The 22992-nt window shown below is 37.1% G+C and overlaps 1 protein-coding gene across 1 annotated transcript; it reads left to right on the forward strand.

The window, feature by feature from the left end:
- Positions 1-3339: 3339 nt before the first annotated feature.
- wdr36 (WD repeat domain 36) lies at positions 3340-22423 on the forward strand. The gene is made up of 23 exons (XM_056746911.1): positions 3340-3608; positions 4156-4183; positions 4295-4395; positions 4536-4653; positions 4776-4908; positions 8398-8452; positions 8618-8750; positions 8914-9089; positions 9216-9336; positions 9440-9505; positions 10285-10368; positions 10510-10664; positions 10747-10861; positions 10973-11138; positions 13845-13953; positions 15614-15693; positions 16145-16252; positions 17598-17695; positions 17789-17934; positions 18032-18148; positions 18314-18395; positions 18486-18673; positions 22170-22423. The coding sequence occupies exons 1-23, from the start codon at positions 3456-3458 to the stop codon at positions 22317-22319; spliced, it is 2682 nt and encodes an 893-aa protein (XP_056602889.1). The 5' UTR covers positions 3340-3455; the 3' UTR covers positions 22320-22423.
- The last annotated feature ends 569 nt before the right edge of the window (positions 22424-22992 follow it).

A 22992-nucleotide genomic window follows, 5' to 3' on the forward strand; every position in this document is an offset into this window, starting at 1 on the left:
TCTTTGTGAAACTTGTGATTTTGTAATAGTTACTTGCTATAAAAGCTATTAATTTCATATTCTCGAATTGGTAACTGTTATATACACAATCGCATGTGTAAAACTAAGTGACGTCTGGTATTTGGGTGAGATAACGAACAAAGTTATACAATAAAGTTCTAAATTATTGGGCATCATGCTTTAAATTAAATGTCTAAAGTCTGTTTTATGTATAAACCTTGTGAACTGAATTATCTTTGTTTGTTACATGTTTTAAAGCACTGGTTCTCAAACTGGGGGCCCCAAGATGGATTCAGGGGCACCCAGGGGAACAGTTTTTGTTGGTGTTTTATTAAATATAGGAATTTATCATAAATTTGTGCAATCAAACATCATAAAAGGCCACCAAACAAGATATTTGATGTTCCAGCATTGTGTAAATTGAAAATAGTTTTGGCGAAAGTCCTTCTGGGGGGGCGCAAAGGGAAAGGCCCTATAAAATATGTGCTTACAACAAAATTGTTCATAGAAGTTCTATAAAATAATTCATTTTAATTCATATTTTTTTTCTAAGAATAACGTGCAGCATTTGATTTTGTTGTCACGATTCGTCTTGCATTACATTATAAAATCACGCTCTTATTTATGTAAAGGCCTTTAAACCAGTTTAAAACAGTTGCTCTGTTCAGTGTAGAAAGACCTGGAGCGTCCGTATGACAAGCCGATGGTGTCACAATTACACCATGGATATCCGAACGCTGTTTTGACGGCGTTTTAAACAGTATTTTTCTGCCGTAAAATACGATGTTCGAATATAAACGCGTTTAATCTATGGTGTAATTGTGACACCATAGGCTTGCCATACTCGTCGAGCGATGATGACACTGGATATACTGACATGAGTCAGAAAGCTTCCAAAACTACCTGAATTTGCGTTCTGGGGAAAAACGGAGGTCCTAGGAATGTTAAACTACTTGAGTGTGATTAATTAAATGCAGATTTTTCATTTTTGGTCGGAGTTCCCCTTTAAGTAAGGGATAATGTACAGGCAGCGGGCTGCTCGTACATTATCCCGCTTATTACACGACTACTTAACACATGAGTAAAAACTGGACATTGTATTATCTCCTTTTTACTGATTGTAGACCTTCCGTGAGGAAAAGCTGTTTACATTCAGTTTTAAGAAACGACGTTCAAATGTCACAAACAGGCAATTTGGTATAATCAATTGTAAATATGAGGTCACATATTTTATTAACATACATTTTTATATTTAATTTGTCCAAGAAACTTGTCAAAATTATTTGAGGCATCCGGGTTACTGTGTGTTATTACATTTGAGAGGTTGTTATCTGGGAATAACGAACTAGCAAATGTCGCGACTGGCCAATCAGAAAGAAGCATTACAACGAGCCATGTAATAAATCGCTAAAATTCATGTTAAAATGAAGAAAAAATAATCAATTTAATGGAGACATCAGTTGCAGTGCTGATATCAGAATGTTGGCTTTTATTCTGATGTTGTTAAAGAAATCAGTTGTTTATTTGCAGGCTAAATGTGAAATTATTATAATACAAAAGCTTATTTAAAAACATTAATGTTGTGTATGTTTAATCACAGAAAAATATGTGTGATTAATCAGATTAATTTTTTTAATTTTTTTTTAATGAGTGACAACACTAATTTTTAATCAAAAGCTCATCTATTTATACGTTGTTACAACTTGTGAATGTTTCCCCCTTTTGTCAGTGTTTTCTGCTATTGTGGGTTGCACAATTTCAGTATGTGATATAAATATGTTGTGTGTGTGTTTGGTTGCATAATAAAAACAACGATTTTATCACTTATCTCATTTTGTGGGAAAGTGGTAACAATCTTTATCAGTCGAAATTTTTTACGTCACCCCCGCTCTGTTTATGAATGAATATACTTTTGAATTTGCCGTGAAATTAGGTTTGCAATGCGAACAGCCTTGGAATTCTTATGAAAATGTGTAGGGTGGTGAAAACCAATTCGATTTGACTCATCTTTTATGTGTAAGCATTATCACCTTAATCGGTAAGCTATAAAAGTGGTGCTTTTAGAGATTCGGCCAAACATGGACAGCAGAAAGCTTTGTGGTAAGTACATTTTCTCTTATAGTCTAGTGAGCATCTGTTCAGATTTCTTTCTCATGTCTCAACCTTTTTCTTCACAGAATTATTTTTGGTAGTTCTGACACTTTGCTCTGTCAAATCAAATCTACAATTGCAAAAGAAAAAATGTCTCCACAATCTAAAGAATAATGCATTTGCTATAATAATCCCTTACATGAAAGTAAGTACTTGTGTAAGTAATTTACTGCTAAATATCGTGTTTGTATATTGACTTGATATTCTTGAAGCTCAACTTATTGTATGGCACTAGCAACACCAAAACCAGAGATTTTATACCAAAAGAATGCACATAACAATAGCATGTCTTAAATGCACTGTACGTTTATAGAAATGTCTAAATGCAACTATTAAATGTGTAAAAAATGTAATACTTTTCCACTATTGATTATTTTTGTTGTTGTTTCTTTTCTTCTAACCAGGACTTAAAGTTCTCATGTGCAAACGTCAAGGTCTGTTCAGTTTTTCAATGTGAATTTAAATACATTTAAAAGAATAGAAATGTTTATGTATATTTAAACATTAAATTTATGTGATGAGATTTTGTTTTTATAAGATTTTAAGCCATTCTATTTTCCACACTGCAGAGGGAAGTTGATCCTACCTGCATCTTAAACTGGACTTTAGATGGGAACTCGTGTGTATTCAATAAGCCCTTACAACAGATGATAAGTGACAGCACTGTAAGAGAGAATAAATGTGTTACAAATGTGTTATTATCGTTCAACAAGTTTGTAAATATGCAATCTTCTTGTTCAACAGAGAGAATGTGCAAACATAACGGGCCAACATCAAGTCAAGACCTGTACTACGCCTGCCTTTATGTCATGTTTCTGCTGTTTTATAATAAGGAAGATCTAAGCTAACTTTTACCAAGCTGATTTTATTGGTTGTGCACAGTGTATAAAACATGAATCTTCACATTTAAATAGATTTGCTAAATGTTAAATATGTACATATAAGCCTATTGTTTTAACAAATAATGTGTTGGTGTTTTAAACATTATATATACTGTGATAATGCCTATATTTATGAAAAGTAATCCCTACTACATGTATTTCTGAACATAAATAAAAAATGTATATGTAAGTTGAGTATGCCTTTAATTTGGATTTATTACTGGATAAAAAAATTCTCATCTGGCAATCACTTTGGTACGTAGGAACGAATAATAGCGAGTTTCCAGACGGACAACGTTTAGTGAAACACTGACAACATCACGCGTATGCAGAAATGCGAAGGAAACGCTGTTAAATATATGTCAAGTGTTCAGACATAATTAGTGATTGTTAATATTTTGTGATTAAAAGTAACATTCCGCAATGTCTACGGTTAAGAAAGGAAGTGCGATTTTCTCGGGATTCAGAGCACTGGGACTTTACTCAAATCATTTGGCGCACGTGGTTCGCTTCCATAAGAAACACGGCGAGTTCTATGTGGTCACTGCAGTCGGACAATGTTTCCACACATACAATGTAAGTAATTGACAGGCAGACAGTAGGACTTTATAATATAGTTTTAACTTGTATAAGGATAATATAGGCTACCGTTATAATACAATGAAATAAACTTGGAGGACCACGTTTACAACACATCAATTGTAGCCTGTATTTTATGTGCATTGTAATAACACAAATCAGTCGTCACACAGGGCTCCTGCTTAAATTTTATAAAACGTTAATATTTAGCTTGTAATTTTTGTGTAACATGATGCTTACATGCAACTGTTATTGAGAAACTCCATGAAACATTTCATAGAATTAATATAATAATCATTTAAAAAGTTGAGGGGACGAAAGTTAAAGTCGTAATTAACAGTCCTTCACATTTTCAGAAACACTGATGACATCATCTTTCACTCTGGGACATACAAAGTTGTCTCTAGATTTGTCATCTGAACTTATACCATGCTATGAACAAATAACTTAAACTACTAATACTAACAGTAGTAGCAACAATAGCAGTGATTTTTTTCATTATCAAATCATTCTCAGTTCAACACTGGCTTTCCTCTTTTGGCAGGTCAAGAAACTTGGAATCGTTGCAGTCAGTGAGTAGATTTCAAGTATACCCCCTTTCTTTTATAGAAACAAACTTAAGTTTGTTCGATGTTCCCGTTGATATGTGATTATGTTATTGAATATGTTATGATTTGCTACAGGTAATTCCCTCCCAGAAGATATTTCATGCATTGCTGCCGATCGGATGCTTGTCTATGCTGCACATGGAAAACGTATTTCTGCTTTTGCAAAAAACAAGGAGGTAAAACGTTGCGATGCTTGTTGAAACTGCAGCAAAGGAAATGTGTATTTTCGTGCTTTACAGTTCACTTTTTTTTATTTACGCACACAAGATTTGGAGCATAAAAAACTTTTATTAAATTGAAAAATATTGCCATCCAGGTTGTTCACACGTACACGGGCCATGAGAATGATGTGCACCTTTTGTTACCTTTTGGGGATCATCTCATTTCGGTCGATAGGGAGAATGTTGTCATCATTTGGGACGTTGAATCTGAAGGTTGGTTTGTTTTAGTTATTATTCTTTCCGGTCCAGTTTTATTGCATTTATCAAAATTCTTCTCAGTACATGTCATATGTCCTGCTGTTTTTATTTGACTTATCTTGTTCATGTTATTACAGATACATACCTGCAGATATCATTTGATAAAGTGTCTTTTGAGGTCTCTGCTGTGATGCATCCGAGCACCTACATAAACAAAGTTTTGTTTGGAAGCAATCAGGGGAGTCTGCAGTTGTGGAACGTCAAATCAAAGTATGCATATCTAAGATCTGTTATATTTCATCACATGCTTTATACACTGCCCGTCCAAAAGAAGTCACACACACTAATATTTCGTTGGACCACCTTAAGCTTTGATTATGACATGTTTTCGCTGTGGCATCGTTTTCGCTGTGGTATCGTTTTGATGTTGGATTTTGCCGATAACGATTACTAAGGATGTCAGTACCTACCGATAACAATTAATTACCAATAGTTTTTTATGGTGTATTTACAAAACAAAGAAAAACACAAAGTAAATTAGCAATGAAGTGTATTACATCAATGAACACGTTGCTTGAACCACTAAATTATTTTGTACATTTAAAATAAAACACATAAATATTTAACTCCAGTGTAGGTAATTTCTAAAATTTTTATAATTTCAAACATTCTTGGTACCGAACTAGCTGAATGACGGACCCATTGTAATATTTACAATATATACTGTTGTGTTCACATGCGTGTTTGTTTACATTCAAACTAATGTCATTAACATTCGCCGTTCATGCTGTCTCTGACATCAATTTTGTATTTCGGAGGCAGATCTCGTGTGCACACAGACACAATACTCACAAATGCCTATCCATAGTAACAATAATCAAATGTAAACATTTCTGCTTGTATTTTTGTCACCATGTTATAACTTCTTAGGCTAACGTTAATAGGCTACTAATGTTAGCGCAATCTCTGCCCGGTTACTCTCAACTGTGCCCGAGCGCGAATGTCCCCACTCCCCCGCTTGCCTGTGCTCACATTGCTCTTTACCATCCACACTCGGGCACGCTTTTATCATTACGACGCGACTGCTTCGAAGTAAATGTAAACAAAGTAATCCATCGCAATGTTCAATTTGGGGCTTATTAGAGGTGTTTATTTTCATGCGTGCGCTGCACAAACCGATCTGCTAAATGATGTCTGTTACACAGTTCAAAGTATGGAAGGAAGGAAGTGGGAAGCGGGAACCGGCGAACGTTAAACCACTTTAATTAAAATAAACAAACAATAACACGGAAGTATAAGACTGGCAGCCACCTCATGGTCGACTGCCGACCACAAGAACATAAATGCAAACTTAAAACATATGTCCGAGCCCTCGTCAGCAGTCCTGTCACTCGTCCTCTTATGTAGTGGTCGACCGATTATCGAATTGGCCGATTATCGGCGTCGATATTAAGGATTTAGCCGATAATCGATATCGATCATTTTCAAAGCCGATTTGCCGATAAAGTCAATTTTGAAATGCGCTTTTTGGCTCTGACGCAGCCAAGGATTTAGTGAGAGCAGTCGGAACACGTCGCTCTAGGGGTTTGCCTAGAGCAGGGGTTCCCAAATTTTTCAGACCACGACCCCCAATATTAGACTGCTGACGACCTGCGACCCCCCCCCCCTCCTCCCCCTCCTATCTCATCTTTGTGTTTTCCTCCGACAGCTTGTAAGGATTTGCGATTTGGTTACATACTGACAGAGCTAAAACAAAAAGGAACACAATCTCTAAGCCAGGCTATTTTATTAACAAATTACGGACAAAAACAAATACATCCCATAACTGTGAAATAAAGACAGAATACGAACAAGCTGCCTGTAACACGCATACAACAATAACTTTGTATTCAGAAAAAAACGCCTAATGTGATGGATGGGCGCTGTGCGCGGAGCAAAGCAGATCGCCACCCGCAGATCATATTCCACCCGCAGATCATATTCCACCCTCAGATCATATTCCACCCGCAGATCATATTCCACCCGCAGATCATATTCCACGTTAAACCGTGAACTGTGTTTATTCTTAATGTCAGCGCGGAGAATGTCTTTTCGCATAAATACGTTGAGCCAAATTGCATGAGTACATCCAACACGGCTTTCGACGACTGTGGATATTCCAGCGCAACAGAAACCCAGAACTCGAACAGTTCTATCAGCGCATCTTCCATATCTGACGCCAGATTATTTTCCGTGGTTACATTAAATGGTGACCTTATCCAGTCATATTGGTCGGGAAGTTTTATTTCCAGTTTATTTTAATTATCCTAAATTTATACACGCATCATTACTACCTTTTTTAACATATACAATTTTTTTTTTTTTATTAAGTTTCTGTAAATCATCTCGCGACCCCCCGCCCTCACTACGCGACCCCCACTTTGGGAACCACTGGCCTAGAGTAATGCCCGCCCAATGCCCCTCTGATTTGTTGGGACTAAGTCACAAGTCCGGCCAATCAACGCGGGAAGCTGCGGAACATAAAGTGTTTTTCACTCTCACACCGAAAGCGCTGCTTCGGGTTCATGCTCTATGAGGTAAAGCAGCATCAGACGTTGAAATAAATCTCAATCCACTACACTGAAGATGCAAAACACTTCAATATAATAAGTGCCTGAATTTCGGAGCAGCTTTGCGGGTTTCCTGCAGGTTCCGCGGGATTTACACATTATTATCATGTAGATATAATTCACATCCTCAGTATAACAATGATTTGCTCTGCAAGCGAGCAGCACACTGCACACGCGTTTCTTGTAATTGATCGAGCTGGCGTTTTGCACGTCACTTAAAATGACGCCATTTCAAAAATACAAGACATTTTATAGCATAAAGAATTTGAATCGTCGATCGTCGATCTTCAGTCAGAGCGCTCTCATGCACGCGAGCACACACACACACACACATAGACTCCACAATCTCAAGCTGCTCGCGACAAATGTTAGATCGAGTTATATTTCGCAACTTATTTATACACATAAATGTTCAGAGACACACATGGCTGTGATTAAATTCCCGTCTTGCCGACAATTCAATCAAGGAATAGGCTTATGTACTAAAGTGTGCCTAAAATATGCTTTTAATGTTATATAGCTTCATGAAAATATTGCGGTCTTTTCAACAACATACACAGTAAAGCTATGAAGGCAATTCAATTATTTACACTTATTATATAAATTCAAATTGTGCTAGTTAATCCAATGATTAGCTAAATGAATTATTGAATAGTATTGTATGCAATGTTAAAGTCATCAGAACATATTTTTTTCCATAAATAAATATAATTTGTTACATTCAATCATTTTTTCATTTGTTGCTTGTTGTTTTTTACTGTGTTGCTTGTGGTTTACAAAATGTTCACAGAATTCTGCTGGGTGCTCCCTTCTTTCTTTTGTTAGTATTAATATAAGTGTTATGATTAAGATTTCTCAGTCAGAATTAAACATGTTTCAAATGTTTCAGAGCATGTATTCTTAATTTCTATATAAATTTACGTTTTTACACCATATATATATCGGTTCAAAATATCGGTACACCCTTAATGACAGTTGTCATAAACATGAATAAAATCTTCTTCATAATTCGTCATGATTATGAAGGTGTCATGTCAGTCTTATGAACACCCCTTCAAGTAAAGGGTCATCAAATTTATAAAGTCAGCCCTAGATGTTGTGTTTTATTTAAGCAACATAAAACCAAAATTTTGCTTCTCTTTTAATCTAGTAAACTCCTGTATACATTCCCGGGATGGGCATCGGCTGTTACTGTTCTTCAACAGGTTTGTACTGTACTTTTTAGCAGTTTATTTATATTCGATTTTATTCAACGAGTAATCACACACAAGTACTTAGCAGGGCATCACCATCTTCATTTTGCAACTTTTTAAAAAAATTATTTGATAATCCAGTTTCTAATGGTTTTGCATTGAATTGATTATGTTCAGACTCCAGCTGTTGATGTTGTGGGTGTGGGTTTAGCAACGGGCCAGATCATCATTCACAATATCAAGATTGATGAAACACTTATGAAGTTCCAACAAGACTGGGGTCCAATTACAGCATTATCCTTCAGAACAGGTAATGTATGTAGGCAAGAAAGTACTGAACAAAATAATTTTGGATAAAATTGTCTATCACATGCATACTTATGTAAACTAGAAGGATGAGGCATGCATCTCATTTTTATCTTACAGTAATGATAAACAGACACTTTAAATTGCACTTATTTCATGCTGTGCAGACGGGCATCCAATAATGGCATCCGGTAGTCCGATCGGACACATCGGACTTTGGGATTTAGAAGAGAAGAAACTAGTGAGTCAGTTGAGAGACGCTCACACGACTGCCATCACTGGCCTCACGTTCCTTCACAGCGAGCCCCTTCTGATCACCAATGGAGCAGACAATGCCATAAGGGTTTGTGCCACATTTCAATTGTATGTTATCATATAGGCCCACAGGTGTTTGTTATTGATTATATACATTATTCATGTGACGATAAGAACAGACAACAGAATATGTTTGTAAATCTTTGTGGACTAGGTCTGGATTTTTGATGCGGCTGGAGGAGACGGCCGTTTGCTGAGACATCGGATGGGTCACAGCGCCCCACCAACAAAGATTCGGTTCCACGACCAGAGCAGCATGCACATACTCAGTGCCGGTATGTCGTAGTCATTATTATATTTTTTAAATTATGAAGCTAAAATCATAGAAAGGTAGATGAAATGCAATTGAGCATAATTGTCTTTCTTTTGTCACGTTAGGTCAAGACGGTACATTGCAATCGTTTTCAACTGTACATGAAAGATTCAACAAGAGTTTGGGACATGGTAATAGCTTGTTTTGTTTTTCCGATTTTGATCTTCTCTTTGAAACGACTATGTATTTAAGATTATTTGATTACATTAGAAATGATTTAGGGGTGTCACAATATACCTGTAGTGGTATTTACAACAATAATAATTCATATTGTGTTAGTAATACAATATTGTAAATAATTCAGCACCAGTGTTGACTATTTTTAAACCCATTTGACATTTTGCCTTAAGAACTAAAATGGTTACCAGACTGTCTCTTTGTCTCCCTATATGTATTTTGAAAAGGTTAAAACTAGTGCTGTCAAATAGATTAATCTGTTCCAAAATCAATGTTTGTGTTTATATATATATATATATGTGTGTGGCATGTGTATGTTTAAATAAGCAAACCTTCATGTACATATATAAAACATACAAGTAATATATTTATACATAATGTAAATGTTTCAATATTCATGTGTGTGTATATATATATATTTGTTATATATACACATGTATATTTGTGCAAGTATATAAATTAATAAATCTACGCGCAACGCACATTATATAAACACAAGCGATTCACGATCACGATTAATTGATTTAATAGCACTAGATAAAACACAAAATGAAAGATGAATTTGATAATGATATAAACATTATTTATTTGTTTAGTTTAAATGGATGTCATGATAATATCGTTGTTGTGAGTTCATTTGGGCACGATGACAAAAATTGTATAATGTGACAGTCCTGATATTATTTGCATTTTGCAGTTATGTTTCTATGACAAACTTCTTTATTACCTACAGGCAGTCTCAACAAAGCAAGGGCTAAAAAGAAAGGTGTGGCCCATGACACTGCCAAGCTTCCGGCCATCGTTACTTTTGCCTCAGGTGGGATTTTATTTCATTTCCAAAACATATTTATATGAATGATGGGTCTTAACTTTGAACTTTACCTCAAATATCATGTGTACTATGATGCTTTATGTAACGGTAACCTTAAGTATTTAATCCTGATATCTTTATGAATAGAAACGGCACGCCAGAGTGACTGGGACGGCATTATTGCGTGTCATCGCGGTTTTCTTGTGGCAACAACATGGAATTATCAGAAGGGTTCAATTGGTGCACACAAATTGGAGCCAGAACGTTTCAATAGGAACAGGGCACTCAGTGTACATGCCACAGTAAGCGTGTTGATACGTTAGTTAACGGTATTTTAATGTATAACACGTGATTGAAACTTAATTTATCCCATATGTTCACCAGGCTGTGCATATCACCTCCTGTGGCAACTTCGCAGTGATCGCCCTGTCTTCAGGACACATTGATGTGTATAACATGCAGTCAGGTCTACATAGAGGACATTATGGAGAAGATAAGGGTAATTGTCTGTTTAAAATGTGTTGGGCACCAAGGGGGTTTCTTGTCTTACATTTAATGGTTTTTGAGGGGTTCTAGTAGGGTCAATCACATGTTTTATTGTGCCTTGCAGCCCATGCGGGGCCAGTGCGAGGGGTTGCTGTGGATGGTCTCAACCAGCTGACTGTTAGCATAGGCGCGGATCACCTCCTGAAAATCTGGAAGTTTAAATCCAAGGAGCTCATACATACGCACAGCCTGCCAACTGCTCCAGCATGCTCACTGCTGCACAGAGACAGGTATTACACACCTTCACTTATTTGACCAGAATACATCGTAAGGTCAAGGAGGACTGAGGTCAAATTATAAGTGAAAATCTATTTTTATTGAAAATTAACGTAGTGATATAAGACGCATCGTCAGGGAATCGTCCCACATAAATTTCAGTTTAATTTAAGGAATGGAATTATACAATTTCATGCTTCAAACGAGGCATGGGCCGGTATGAGATTTTCAACTTAAGCTTAAGTGTATGTTCAGACCGCCGGCCTCGAGGGCGTAAAGAATCGCTCTGGCCGCCCTCCCAACAGCGCTGTAGAAAGAGTCTCGGGCGCGCTGACGCTCTGACGTAGATCAAAATCTTATATTGCATTTAAAGGGGCTGCAAAGCAAACAAGCTTGTTGATCTTGTGCAGACTGACCACAAGAAATTGATCGGTGGAAAGAACTTTATTGTAGTAACAAGTTTGCTAACTAAATAAGATTCTGCAGCAGTAACACTGTTGTGTGTGCTCTGGTGCTAAAGTTAACATGAAATTCCCGCTTATTTACAGAAAATGTAATAATTAACTTCTCCTCCATTTTGCTTGGGAACTTTGTTGTCGGAATCAAAGTTTACAGGGCTACGTTCTCTGGAATCCTCTCAAGCGGTGGACTTCTACTAACTGATTGGTTGCCTCCGAACTGCACTATAACTCATTACCATAAAGTAAACTTGATTTCAACTCTCTTTGACGCTCTCAATGGCCAAGACGCGCCCGCTGCTCGTCGCCGGCTCACATTGAAAATGAATGACTTCCTGCCACTTTGACGCTCTCGACGGTGGCTGTCTGAACGTACATTAACTATCGGCTTGGTTGCAGCTTTAAAATGTGTATATTTTATTTTTAAGCAACACAAAATATTTGAAACAGTAGTAAACATGTACAGTATGTCAGGTTAAATCAGTGCTTCCCCAAGATTTTGAAGGCATTGCACCCCTTTCTAGTCTGCTTTTACATGCATTTCCAGTAATTAAACTTACATGCATTCATCTATACATATATAAATAAATTAAGTGCATACATAAGCAAACAACTAATTCAGCATAAACAAAAATTAGCACAGAACCTGATGGATTCCTGCGCTTTCCGTCTTTGTTAAAAACAGCAAAAACCTTTGAAATGCTATAACAAAAACTTTTACATGATGTGTCCAAACCGTGGTATACCTTGAAATTGGTATTCGGCCCATGCCTACTTCAAACACCATATCAAGAAACGAGACTAGCATACTCGCATGCCGAAGGCATCTAGTGTCTGAAATGTCTCTGGTCCAGCACCTGGTTTCCTTTGGCCAACCAGAATCAAGATACCAGCTAACCGTGTACTCTTATTTGGTCCTTGGGCCAACCAAAATCGCGTTCTAAACATCATGTTTGCACCCGTGCTGAAAAGGACGACTGCAAAGTTTCTGTCAAAGAGAAAATGGTGTGATATTTATTATTCAGGTCACCCGTGTGATGGAAGCGGCTATGTTATGAGAGACAGTTGGTATTCTCCCTATCGAATTTCCACTTCTAGAGCTCTACCCTTCTAAGGGAGTAAGGCACTTGTGTGCGATTGATATTCGTTTGAAGTTTCAAAATGAAAGTTTACAAATGAAATTTAATAATTATTTTAGAGACCTATCAATTCGCTTCCTAATACGTTAATATGTGGTCAGGTGCCGCGGGGATTACTTTTGTATTGCTTGTATCTGCTTTTCTTTAATATGAAAGCTCTTATAACTCGCATCAATCGGGTCCTGCACTTTATCTCTCTTTATAACTCTCTCAACATCAGTCCTGCACTTTATTTTCTCAATCCTGCATTAAAACCGAAACAAAACCCCAGATGCGCAAACGTTTGGTTCCGATGGACACGCGTCCAGTTTGTATAAGGTAAGGTGCACCTCTCAAAAAACTTAAACCAATGAAGATCATTTTAGATGTTTAATTGTGACTTTGGAGCATTGGGATTGTGAGATGAGCGCAAAATATTATTTTTATGAAATTGCATATTCAAAACAAAATCAATATTTTCCCTGTAGCTCAAAATTGTTGTCATGTGATTAGCTGCTCCTCCATTGGTGTCATGTTTTGCACTTGAAAAACCTGTGCAGCCCAAAAGCCTGAAGAAAATGACAAAACAACTTTATATTTGGTATAAACTCAGCCCGTTTAACTTATATTAAGCTTTAAAATTTAGCAAATTACGTGCGTGGCCACTAGAGTGACAAGTGGTTTTAGCAAACCAGCCGCCTCAGCTCTAACCAGGTCCCGCCTTTTTGCCCAATTTCGATTATCCAGGAGTGATGCGCAATGCCAAGATGGTGACGAGCGCCTCTGCCAAGTTTTGGCTTCATTTTTACTCTTCACAAACCTACGGATGACGTCAAGGACACTTCATCCATATTTTATACAGTCTGTAGGTTCAACCCATTTTTATGTAAAAACAACTCCACATAGGCTATTCCAAACCCCACCAATTAGTTCTGTCCATATTTTACCCAACCATGTGTTGCACACACCACTCCATCCAGGGTGTATCCTGCCTTGATGCCCGATGACTCCTGAGATAGGCGCAGGCTCCCCGTGACCCGAGGTAGTTCGGATAAGCGGTAGAAAATGGAATGTGTTGCACACAACCCAGGAATGTAGTATGACGATTGTTTGGTTTATGTTTCTAAATTATGTCTCTACACAGTGGAATGCTCGCCATTGCTCTGGACGATTTTGTTGTGAACATACTGGATATGGAGACAAGGAGGATTGTCCGCAAGTTTTCTGGACATCGTGGGCAGATCAATGATATGGTAAGATGGAAGAGGTTTTCTTCATTAAATCTGTGGGAAATGTCTTCTCATTGGAGGTCTTTGGTTGACGGTTTTGTTTGGTTACCAATGTTCCTCTTTTGTGGTCTGCATATAAAAAAGTCATGTTATGTTTACAAATTACATAAGGTTGAGTTAAAAAATCTCTTCTATGTGTAGGGGTGTAAGCAGTGCTGTGGTCTTTTTGTAGTGAGGATTCTCCCCAGCCTATTAACCCCTCCTATTGATAATAATATTGAAATAAATGGATAAAATCACTCAAAAATCAACTCTGATGCTCGTCACTTATAACTAGATTTTTATCATTTATTGATTCACTAGACACTTACGTCTGTTTAGTTGGCTAGTTGGATACAATTTAATATGCCAACAATCCCCTTACAGTTTTGTCAATGATAACAACTATGCTCATTTTATTAAAGAATACGCAGTGGTTTTAAAAGTGGGGGTGAGTTATCGGCAGAAAGTATAATACACCGGCGAACAGACTACTCGATTGCGACCCCGGGATGCATAGCATATGCCAAGTCGGGCTCGTTTTCGGTAACACCGGCTGCGCCGTCACCCGAAGCGGCAGTAGATTCAGGGGCAGGCTTTACGGAAGCACTGAAATAGTGTAGTTTTAAATGCTTGCCTTTCATGGTCTCCTTTAGTTTCATATTTCCCGGTTGCACTAATGGTCCAATAGTCAGTGCGTCACATTTTTCTGAAACAAAACGATGTTGTTACGTATCCTTGTGCTTTTTTAAGTGTGTTTACAGAAATGCTTGATCTTTTCTAATGGGTATACGGCGTATAACTTACTTGCGTATCACGTAGACCACACCACAGGGTGTATCTATGTATTGAAGTATCGCATATCTTTTTTAAAGATATATTTTAGGGGCTTTTTACCTTTTATTTGAAAGGAGAGTGGAGAACGGACGGGAAAACAATGGATAGAGACAGGGGAGTGGGACAGGCAAAGGATGCTCAAGACAGGAATCGAACTCTGGTCGGCCAGCAAGTGCACTGGCACTATATGTCGGCGCACTAACCACAGGGCTATTGGATATTTTTCAGTGACAGATCTATTTATTTTTACAAAAGTGGTTAAATTAAACCTCAAATGTTGTCAATTCGTTAACAAATTTGACAAAATACTAAATGTTTTTGTGGTTTACCTGTCATTTGAGTGTCAGTCTCATATTATATTTTTTTATTTTACAAATGTCGTGGTGCAATCTTAATCAAAAACCGTAACGCATTGAATGGTGAGCTGAGCGTATCGTTACAAAACCTGACATTGAAAAAATATGAAATTGAAGTTTGTTATATTGTTTGTATTAAAGGGAGCTGAATTTTTATCAACCTTTAATTGTTTTGGCTTCTCGCATAGATTTACAGATTTAAACGACTCTAAATGAGATGTTTTAACTACTACTACAGTAGAATGCAGTGAATAGGGACAGGGGCTATCAAGCCCCCAAATACGTTGAAGGTTTCGATATTTTGGGGCTTGATAGCCCCTGTCCCTATTCACTGCATTCTATGGAAAAAGAGCAGCACAAACATTCTTCAAAACATCTGTTGTTTTGCATGCAAGAAAAAGTATATTTTTGGGTGAATAGGTGTATTAAAGCTTATTGTGCTCTTTATCCAGACATTTAGCCCAGATGGACGCTGGCTGATAACAGCATCTATGGACTGCACCATCAGAACATGGGATCTTCCCTCAGGCAGGTATGGACTTTGGAGAACAGAAGTAAATTATTTTATTCTTTAATTTTATGTCACCGTCTCTTGTAAGAGGTAAGCAAGGTCAGAACGAATTTGTCATTCTGCCACAAACCATCAAAGTAGCCCTTTGAAGCAGGGAAAGACCAAGCCTTTCTAGTGACATCTTTTCCACTTTCTGTATTATTTATTGGTTTGATAGTCGTGATAACCTTTTGTTTAGTCACTCGCTGGTTACTTTTTCAAAGTAACAAGTGAAACCAATTTTACAGATAATTATTATCTTTAACAGCTATAGCCATACTGATTTTCGTACGTTGGCTATTTTTTGACTGGTTTCCTGGGGACTGCCTCTGAAGTCCCCTCTGGCCTTAGTGTAGTTTTTTTTTAACTAGTCCTGTAACGGGTTTCTTTACCTCTTTCTTAACCCTGGCCTTTCTCTTGCTGACTTTCACAGTTTGGTCGACTGTTTCCTGGTAGATGCGGCAGCTGTCAGTCTCAGTATGTCCCCTACCGGGAACTTCCTGGCCTCGTCGCATGTCGACGGGCTGGGTGTATACTTATGGTAAGAGATCGCCTTGCAGATACTGCATCAGTCAGCTCTTGTTATTAGCTGTTCAGTTAGTTATTTTACACTTTAGAGTTAGATTATGGCAGTAGGATTTACGTAAAACTAGTACAACTACAAACATTTGTCTTTGTGAAAATTAAAGTATTATTTGTAGGACACATTGTTGTGTTGGGTTGTATTTAAGAGTCAAAATTTTACAGAATCCATTGCTTTGTGCATTTTAGAATAAACATTCTGTCAATATTTGAAGAGGTTCCAAAATGCAATATACGCTAGTCTCACTTCTCTGAAGAATGCGATATATCCGCTCAACCAATCACAGCACACCATACCACGCATTGTAAACATTAATGCCGGCGCTCTGAATATGGTCGGCTCATAGTTTCTCTGATGTACTTTGTACTTTGTGTTAAAAAAACTAACAAAAAATGAATCATTTTGATGGTATTGATGAACCTATGCTGCTTTCTGCGGTGGGGAAGAAACATAAGCCATCGAAATCGAATCATTTACGTGAGGAGATAAAGAAGTTGAGGCACTGATTTATCGCATTAAAAAGATGACCTGTTGAATTCATTTCAGTAGCGATGACTGATTGAATGTATTTTTAGTCCAATGCCTGTATGTAAGATTAGTATTGTATTGAGGCTGGCATATGTGGATCAACTCACTTTGTTGTGTATTTTCAACAGTTTCAATATGAAAAAAAACATTATATTGATTCAATTGATTTATTGCATTTTTCAAAAAAAAATTATGGATTTATTGCATTTTGGGGGGGAAATGATCAGTTTTGATAATATTTTTTTATATCTAGAACCTAAAGATGAAATGTGAAATTTTGAAACAGAAAATAGTGGTTTTCATCTTGCCACTTTCTTTGTAAAGATAGGACATTTTTACTCAAATTAATTCAATTCAAGTTTATTTATATAGCGCTTTTTTTGACAATGTGCATTGTTCCAAAGCAGCTTTACAGGAGCAAATAAAAAAATCACAGAAGGTCAAACACAGCCCAGTGCATGGTGTTTATAGAGCAAGCAGGATCATTCTAATGATTAATATCTAATAAATAAATAATTAAATAAATAAATGCAGTCTCCTGGTGAGCATGCCAAAACTGCCTTGCTGTGGCAAGGAACCCAAACTCCAATGATTGATTAATTGAGAAAACAAATCAATGAATCAAAATGGATTTAGAGCATTTTGGAACCAAACTCTTCATTTACTCACTCTGATGTCATTCCAAACATGAAAAAAAACATGAATTTAATTATTTTCATTATTATTTCCATTAATATATTTTGTTGTAAAATATTAAGAAATTAATGTTTTCTAGGTCCAACAAAACACTTTGCGGTATGGTGTCATTGCGCCCTCTACCTGCAGACTATGAACCAACTGTGATCATGCTGCCAGGGACCTGCCCAGTTCAAGGTACGAGCGGATTATATTATAGTTAATTCAGTTCTATAAAATAATTTTCCTGGAGACTAATATTATTGGGATATTGATTGTGTTTGTGAGTAGATACAGAGGAAGATGATGTTGTGGAGCTTGACAGCTCTGAGATGGCTGAATACATTTCACCAGAACAGCTGGCTGAACAGCTTATCACACTCTCTCTCATCCCGGATTCACGCTGGAAGAACCTTCTGCATTTAGATGTCATCAAGGTGTGTGTGTGCAGAACAAAAACCTGTACTGTGCAGTATTTAATGGAGATGTGCTTTTAAGCTGAGCGTAATTCTTTTTTTTTTTATTTACCCTCAGAAACGAAACAAACCCAAAGAACCTCCAAAACTGCCCAAAGCTGCACCTTTCTTCATTCCCACAATTCCAGGGCTTGTGCCCCAGTTTGCTGTCCCTGACACAACCAATGAGGGACAGGTAAGCTCTCTCTTCTCTGTGGTTTAGTACAGTTGTAAACCATCCTCTTAACGCTAACATAGAAATGCACATTTTCCTCCTAAAAGTAATGTTTATAAAGGTATGATGTAACTTAACTCTTATTTCTTTTTAATATACATTGTGAAAACTTGTGTCCTTTTTTAGTCCAAAGTTGTCAACTTGGGAGTGTTGTCACAGAAGTCCACCTTCTACATTCAGCTTGAGGATGCTTTAGAAAACAACTCTTGTAAGTTCAGTGTTGTTTCAGTTCAGCAAAGCCATGATGTTTCTGTTTTGTTATCAGTTGTTAAGTAGGTTTTTCTTGCTACCATGACAGATGAGGAGCCAGTGAAGCTGTTTAAAGAGTTCGGCCCCTCTGCCGTTGAGACGGAGCTGAGGGTCATGTCTCCAGAGATGGGTGGAGATGTCAAAGTTATGCAGAGTTTCCTCAAGATGATCAGAAGCATTCTTAAGTCTAATAGGGATTTTGATCTGGCTCAAGCTTGGCTAGCATTGTTTCTTAAGGTACGGTATGAGGCTTTAACTGATGTTTATGTTCTATAAAATTACACTTTTTTCATGTAAACATGGGTCTCTGGCAGTACTGCAGGGGGTAGCTCAGTATTGTTTCATATCGATATATACAATATAATTTTATATTGATTATCCGATTCCCAACCGTCTGATTGCAGAATTAGAATTGATTTTCAATAGCCAACCCTTCTTACAGTTAGGTCCTTAAACATTTGGACAGAAGCAGATTTTCTGTTATTTTAGCTGTGTATCAAAGTGTATTCGAGTTACAGTTTTATAGTGGATATTGTCTTAAAGTGCACTCTCTCAGCTTTATTGAGAGTGTATTCATATACAGATTAGCTGAAGTCTTTTGGAATTACAGCTCTTTTATATGAAGTTCTCCCATTTTTTCAAGGGACCAAAAGGTAATTGGAACGTTGAATGAAAAGCTGTTTTATTCACATGTAGGGATGCAGCGATTACTGAGGTTCACTATTAACCGCGCATAAGACGTCACGGTTAATGTATCGTAAAGGCTCTGTTACATCGCGGGTTTATGTTGCATGGAACGGAAACGTTCCAACTTGCGCAAAATTAAAACAAAGTTACACCAGCGGTGCACCAGCTCAAAGAGACATGTTTATCAGAGACACGGAGGCCCCGATAGACACTAGATCAACTATGGCAGAGCGACCAAACAGCCAATCTTACGTGTACATTCACAATCGTAGCGGTGACAGTTTGGCTTTCAGTACAATGTAAACAAAGAAAGTGGCACGTAAGTTAAGTTAACGGAGTAGCACACCGGACAAGAAGCGTTGCGTCGAGGAAAGCTCACAGGATGCAGACATTCTGTATGCGCAAGCTCAAATTCAAAGTCTACTCCTGACGCAAGTTGAACCAATTTAACTTATTTCATGGTATTATTTAGTGAATAGGCTCTATATCACGTTGATAAATCCATTATAGTTTGCTATAAACAAAAACAGCGGGGGAAAAAGCATGTGATCCGTGTGCGCTAGCTCTTAAAGGGACAGCAGCATAACAAATATATCTATCCATCAAACAACAAAAACAAAGACAAAACATACTCACTGCTCCTGCCCGATCAACTTTAATAACTTTAATATGGTTCGATCTATTTTTCAGTATACTGTGAAGACTATTAAGTGTTATTTTGCATTTGACTCAACAACAACTGTTAGTCCTACCTGAAACACCTAAAAAGCACTGTTTATTTTTTTTGTGCTATTGCTCATAATTTGATCATTTGTTCTAATTTTATTACTAACTGACTAGGCTATTAGTTTTACGGTATTATGAGCGTATTTATTAAGATTGCAGGTAGAAAACAAAGTAATAACTAGACATTATTATTTATCTATCACTTTTTGCGCTGGGCATGATTATGCCCAGCGCAATGTTTTGTCAGGGCCAGTAAAATGTAGAAATTAATGTATGCATAATAGTCATAATCATGCAACCGTAATTATTCCTCAGACTATAATCGTACCAACAAAATCTATAAACGTTGCATCCCTATTCACATGTATGGGGTTTTCCTTTAAAATGCTTCATTTATGAAGAAATTATTTAAGGTCCGGAGTTGATTCTACATTTAGCTTGAATTTGGAAGCTGTTGCTGTAAAACAACATCATGGGATTCACAGAGATCTTCATGCAAGTGAAACAGACAATAGTTATATTTCAAAAGCACAACAAATCCATCAGAAAGATGCCAGGAACATTAAGAGCGACCAAATCATTAATTTCATACATTTTGAGAAGAAAAAAAACACAACGCTGAGCTAAGCTAAGCAACAAAAAAATCCTGGGCATCCATACGAGATAAAAGTGGTGGATGATGACATCATCCTCTCCATGATAAGGAAAAACACCTTCACCATGTCCAGACAAGTGAGAATGTGCACTTTAATATAAATAAAAAACTGTAACTCGAATACACTTTGAAACACAGCTCAAATAATACAATTGTGCTTCTGTCCAAATATTTGTGGACCTAACTGTATATGTATAAAAAACTATTTAAATACACTGATCAGTTTATGGTAAAACTGTTTACTGTATGGATTTGGTAGATGATTTTATCCAAGTCTTTTTAAAGTATTCAGTTTTTGCCAGAATGTGTGTTCTCTGGGAACCCATTGCTAACCCAATTCCCTACCAGTTGTATGTTGGATTGATAATGTGGATGATTTTTATATAAGAAATGGGTATTTTATAGGAACTCCCACATCATCATCAATTGCAAACACCAGATGGCAGCAAATGAATATAAGATGATGTCATTGTTTGTAGTCATTACAACTGTCATAAAGCTCACCCCTGCATATCTGAACAGCCACTGTATGTCCTAGTCATTATTCAGACTTCTAAACGAAATGTAATACCGACACCAATGTTTGACTTTAAAGGTCCAGTGTGTAATTTTTTGGACGATCCATTGACAGAAATGCAATATAACCTAAGTCTTCAGAGGTGTATAAAGTCCTTATATAATGAAGTGTTATGTTTTTATTATCTTAGAATGAGCTATTCTACATACACCTCTGGTCCCCTAGCATGGAATTTTCAATGTTGTTTTAACATTGAGACCCTAAACGGACAAACTGCTCTACAGAGCGCGTTTCTTAAATATGTTATATATTCAGCAGAGAAGAGAAACATGATGACATCTTTGCAGCCACTGTAGTGCTTTGAAAGGGGGAGAGGGGTGGAGTGGAGTCAGGTGTTGGTTGCAATTCGCAACCTCACCGCTAGATGCCGCTAAAATCTCCACATTGGTCCTTTATGTCAAACCATAGGTGTTCTCTTCCGACAAAAAAAGTCTCTCCTTTGGAATCTGGAAGCAAATAATTCAGAGTAGGTTATTACCTATTCTGGAGTATAGTGATATTATCTATGTGCATGCATCCTTATATTTATTGGAGAAGTTGAGATTTATTTCAAATACCTGCTAACGTACTCACCATTGTTTGCTGTACAACAGCAGATGGTCATCTTTATATTGAAGAAGGAAAAATCACATTTTGTTGTATACTACAAAACGTTAACCGGAAATGGCATACTCCCAAATTATATGATTTGTGTAGAAGTAACTACTCAACCAGATATTCTGTTGCAATACAATTAGAAATACCACCAATACATTCAGAGCATGGGATAAGCTTTATCATATTATGCTCTGCGGTTGTGGAACGAATCTCAAACAAATGTTCAATTAGATACTATTCCTTTGAATACTTTAAAAAATATGCTGCAGCATACTATGAGTAGACCTTGCTGTTGTTTTTAATTCGGATATACATTTAATTTTGTTCTGTGTATGTAATGTATTATTGTTGTGTTTTTGCTGGTCATCTTGGCCAGGACTCCCTGGAAGAAGAGATTTCTTTTGATCTCAATGAGTCTGAGAAAATAAAGGATAAATAATAATAAGTAATGCATGTCTTTTAGCGTGTTAACTCAAACCTTTGTCTTTCAGCTTCATCTTCGACTAATTGCAGAGCATCCCGAGCTGTTGGAGGAAGCAGAGAATGTGTCTCAACAACTAAAAGAAGCATGGCTCACCGTTGAGACGCTACTAAACCAAAACATTTGTGTATTGACGTATATTAAGAGTGCACTGCTGTAAAGCTCCTTTGAGCATCCTAGAATTTTTTGCCATTTCTAAGAATGTTTGTATCAGACTCGATTTTCTTACCTTAGAAATTAAAAGTATACAATATGTTTATGTAATTTGTGCTTCTTATTGCTGATTGCATCACTAATGTTAATATGCAAGACAAAATATGCAATGCTGTGGATTTTGCATAAAGCGGTCCCTTAAAGTGGGTGTGTACGTTAGATTTAAGTGTATGAATTTGACGCATCCCACCGAAGTCCCACCACATGATAAATTAACCATGGACATGTTCCACTTATTTGCCAACAAGTGTCCAAATACTTTTGTCTTGATTTTGAAAAGTACATCTGTTGTTTTCTAATTAAATATTGTTTTGGCTGCCAAGTGTTTTTAGCCACCCAAACACCTCCAGATATTTCTACTGCAGTCCCATGGCAAAAATGATTTTGCGTCATCTTGCGGTTCTTCTCACTGTATATGAGTAAGTTGATAGGAAGTGAATGGGCGAGTGGAGAGTAATGGTGGTGGTTTGCAGGGATTGTGGTTGTATTGTAGCAGAGCAGATACTGAACAGATGGGTCTCTCTGTGTGGGAGCCCAGTGCACTCCGGCTCTGCCTGAGCTTTAAGTATGACTAGTCGTGCTGGCCAGGATGGATTTTACACTCAATGTTTGTGACTCAG

Source organism: Triplophysa dalaica, chromosome 4, assembly GCF_015846415.1.
Source record: "Triplophysa dalaica isolate WHDGS20190420 chromosome 4, ASM1584641v1, whole genome shotgun sequence".
Taxonomy (NCBI): domain Eukaryota; kingdom Metazoa; phylum Chordata; class Actinopteri; order Cypriniformes; family Nemacheilidae; genus Triplophysa; species Triplophysa dalaica.

What these genes read in the sequence shown, in the direction of transcription:
- wdr36 (XM_056746911.1), top strand. Translation starts at nt 3,456, where the DNA reads ATGTCTACGGTTAAGAAAGGAAGTGCGATTTTCTCGGGATTCAGAGCA. An exon ending in GTGGGCAGATCAATGATATG is followed by an intron (nt 13,954 to 15,613) that starts GTAAGATGGAAG and finishes CTCTTTATCCAG; the next exon opens with ACATTTAGCCCAGATGGACG. An exon ending in ACACAACCAATGAGGGACAG is followed by an intron (nt 18,149 to 18,313) that starts GTAAGCTCTCTC and finishes GTCCTTTTTTAG; the next exon opens with TCCAAAGTTGTCAACTTGGG.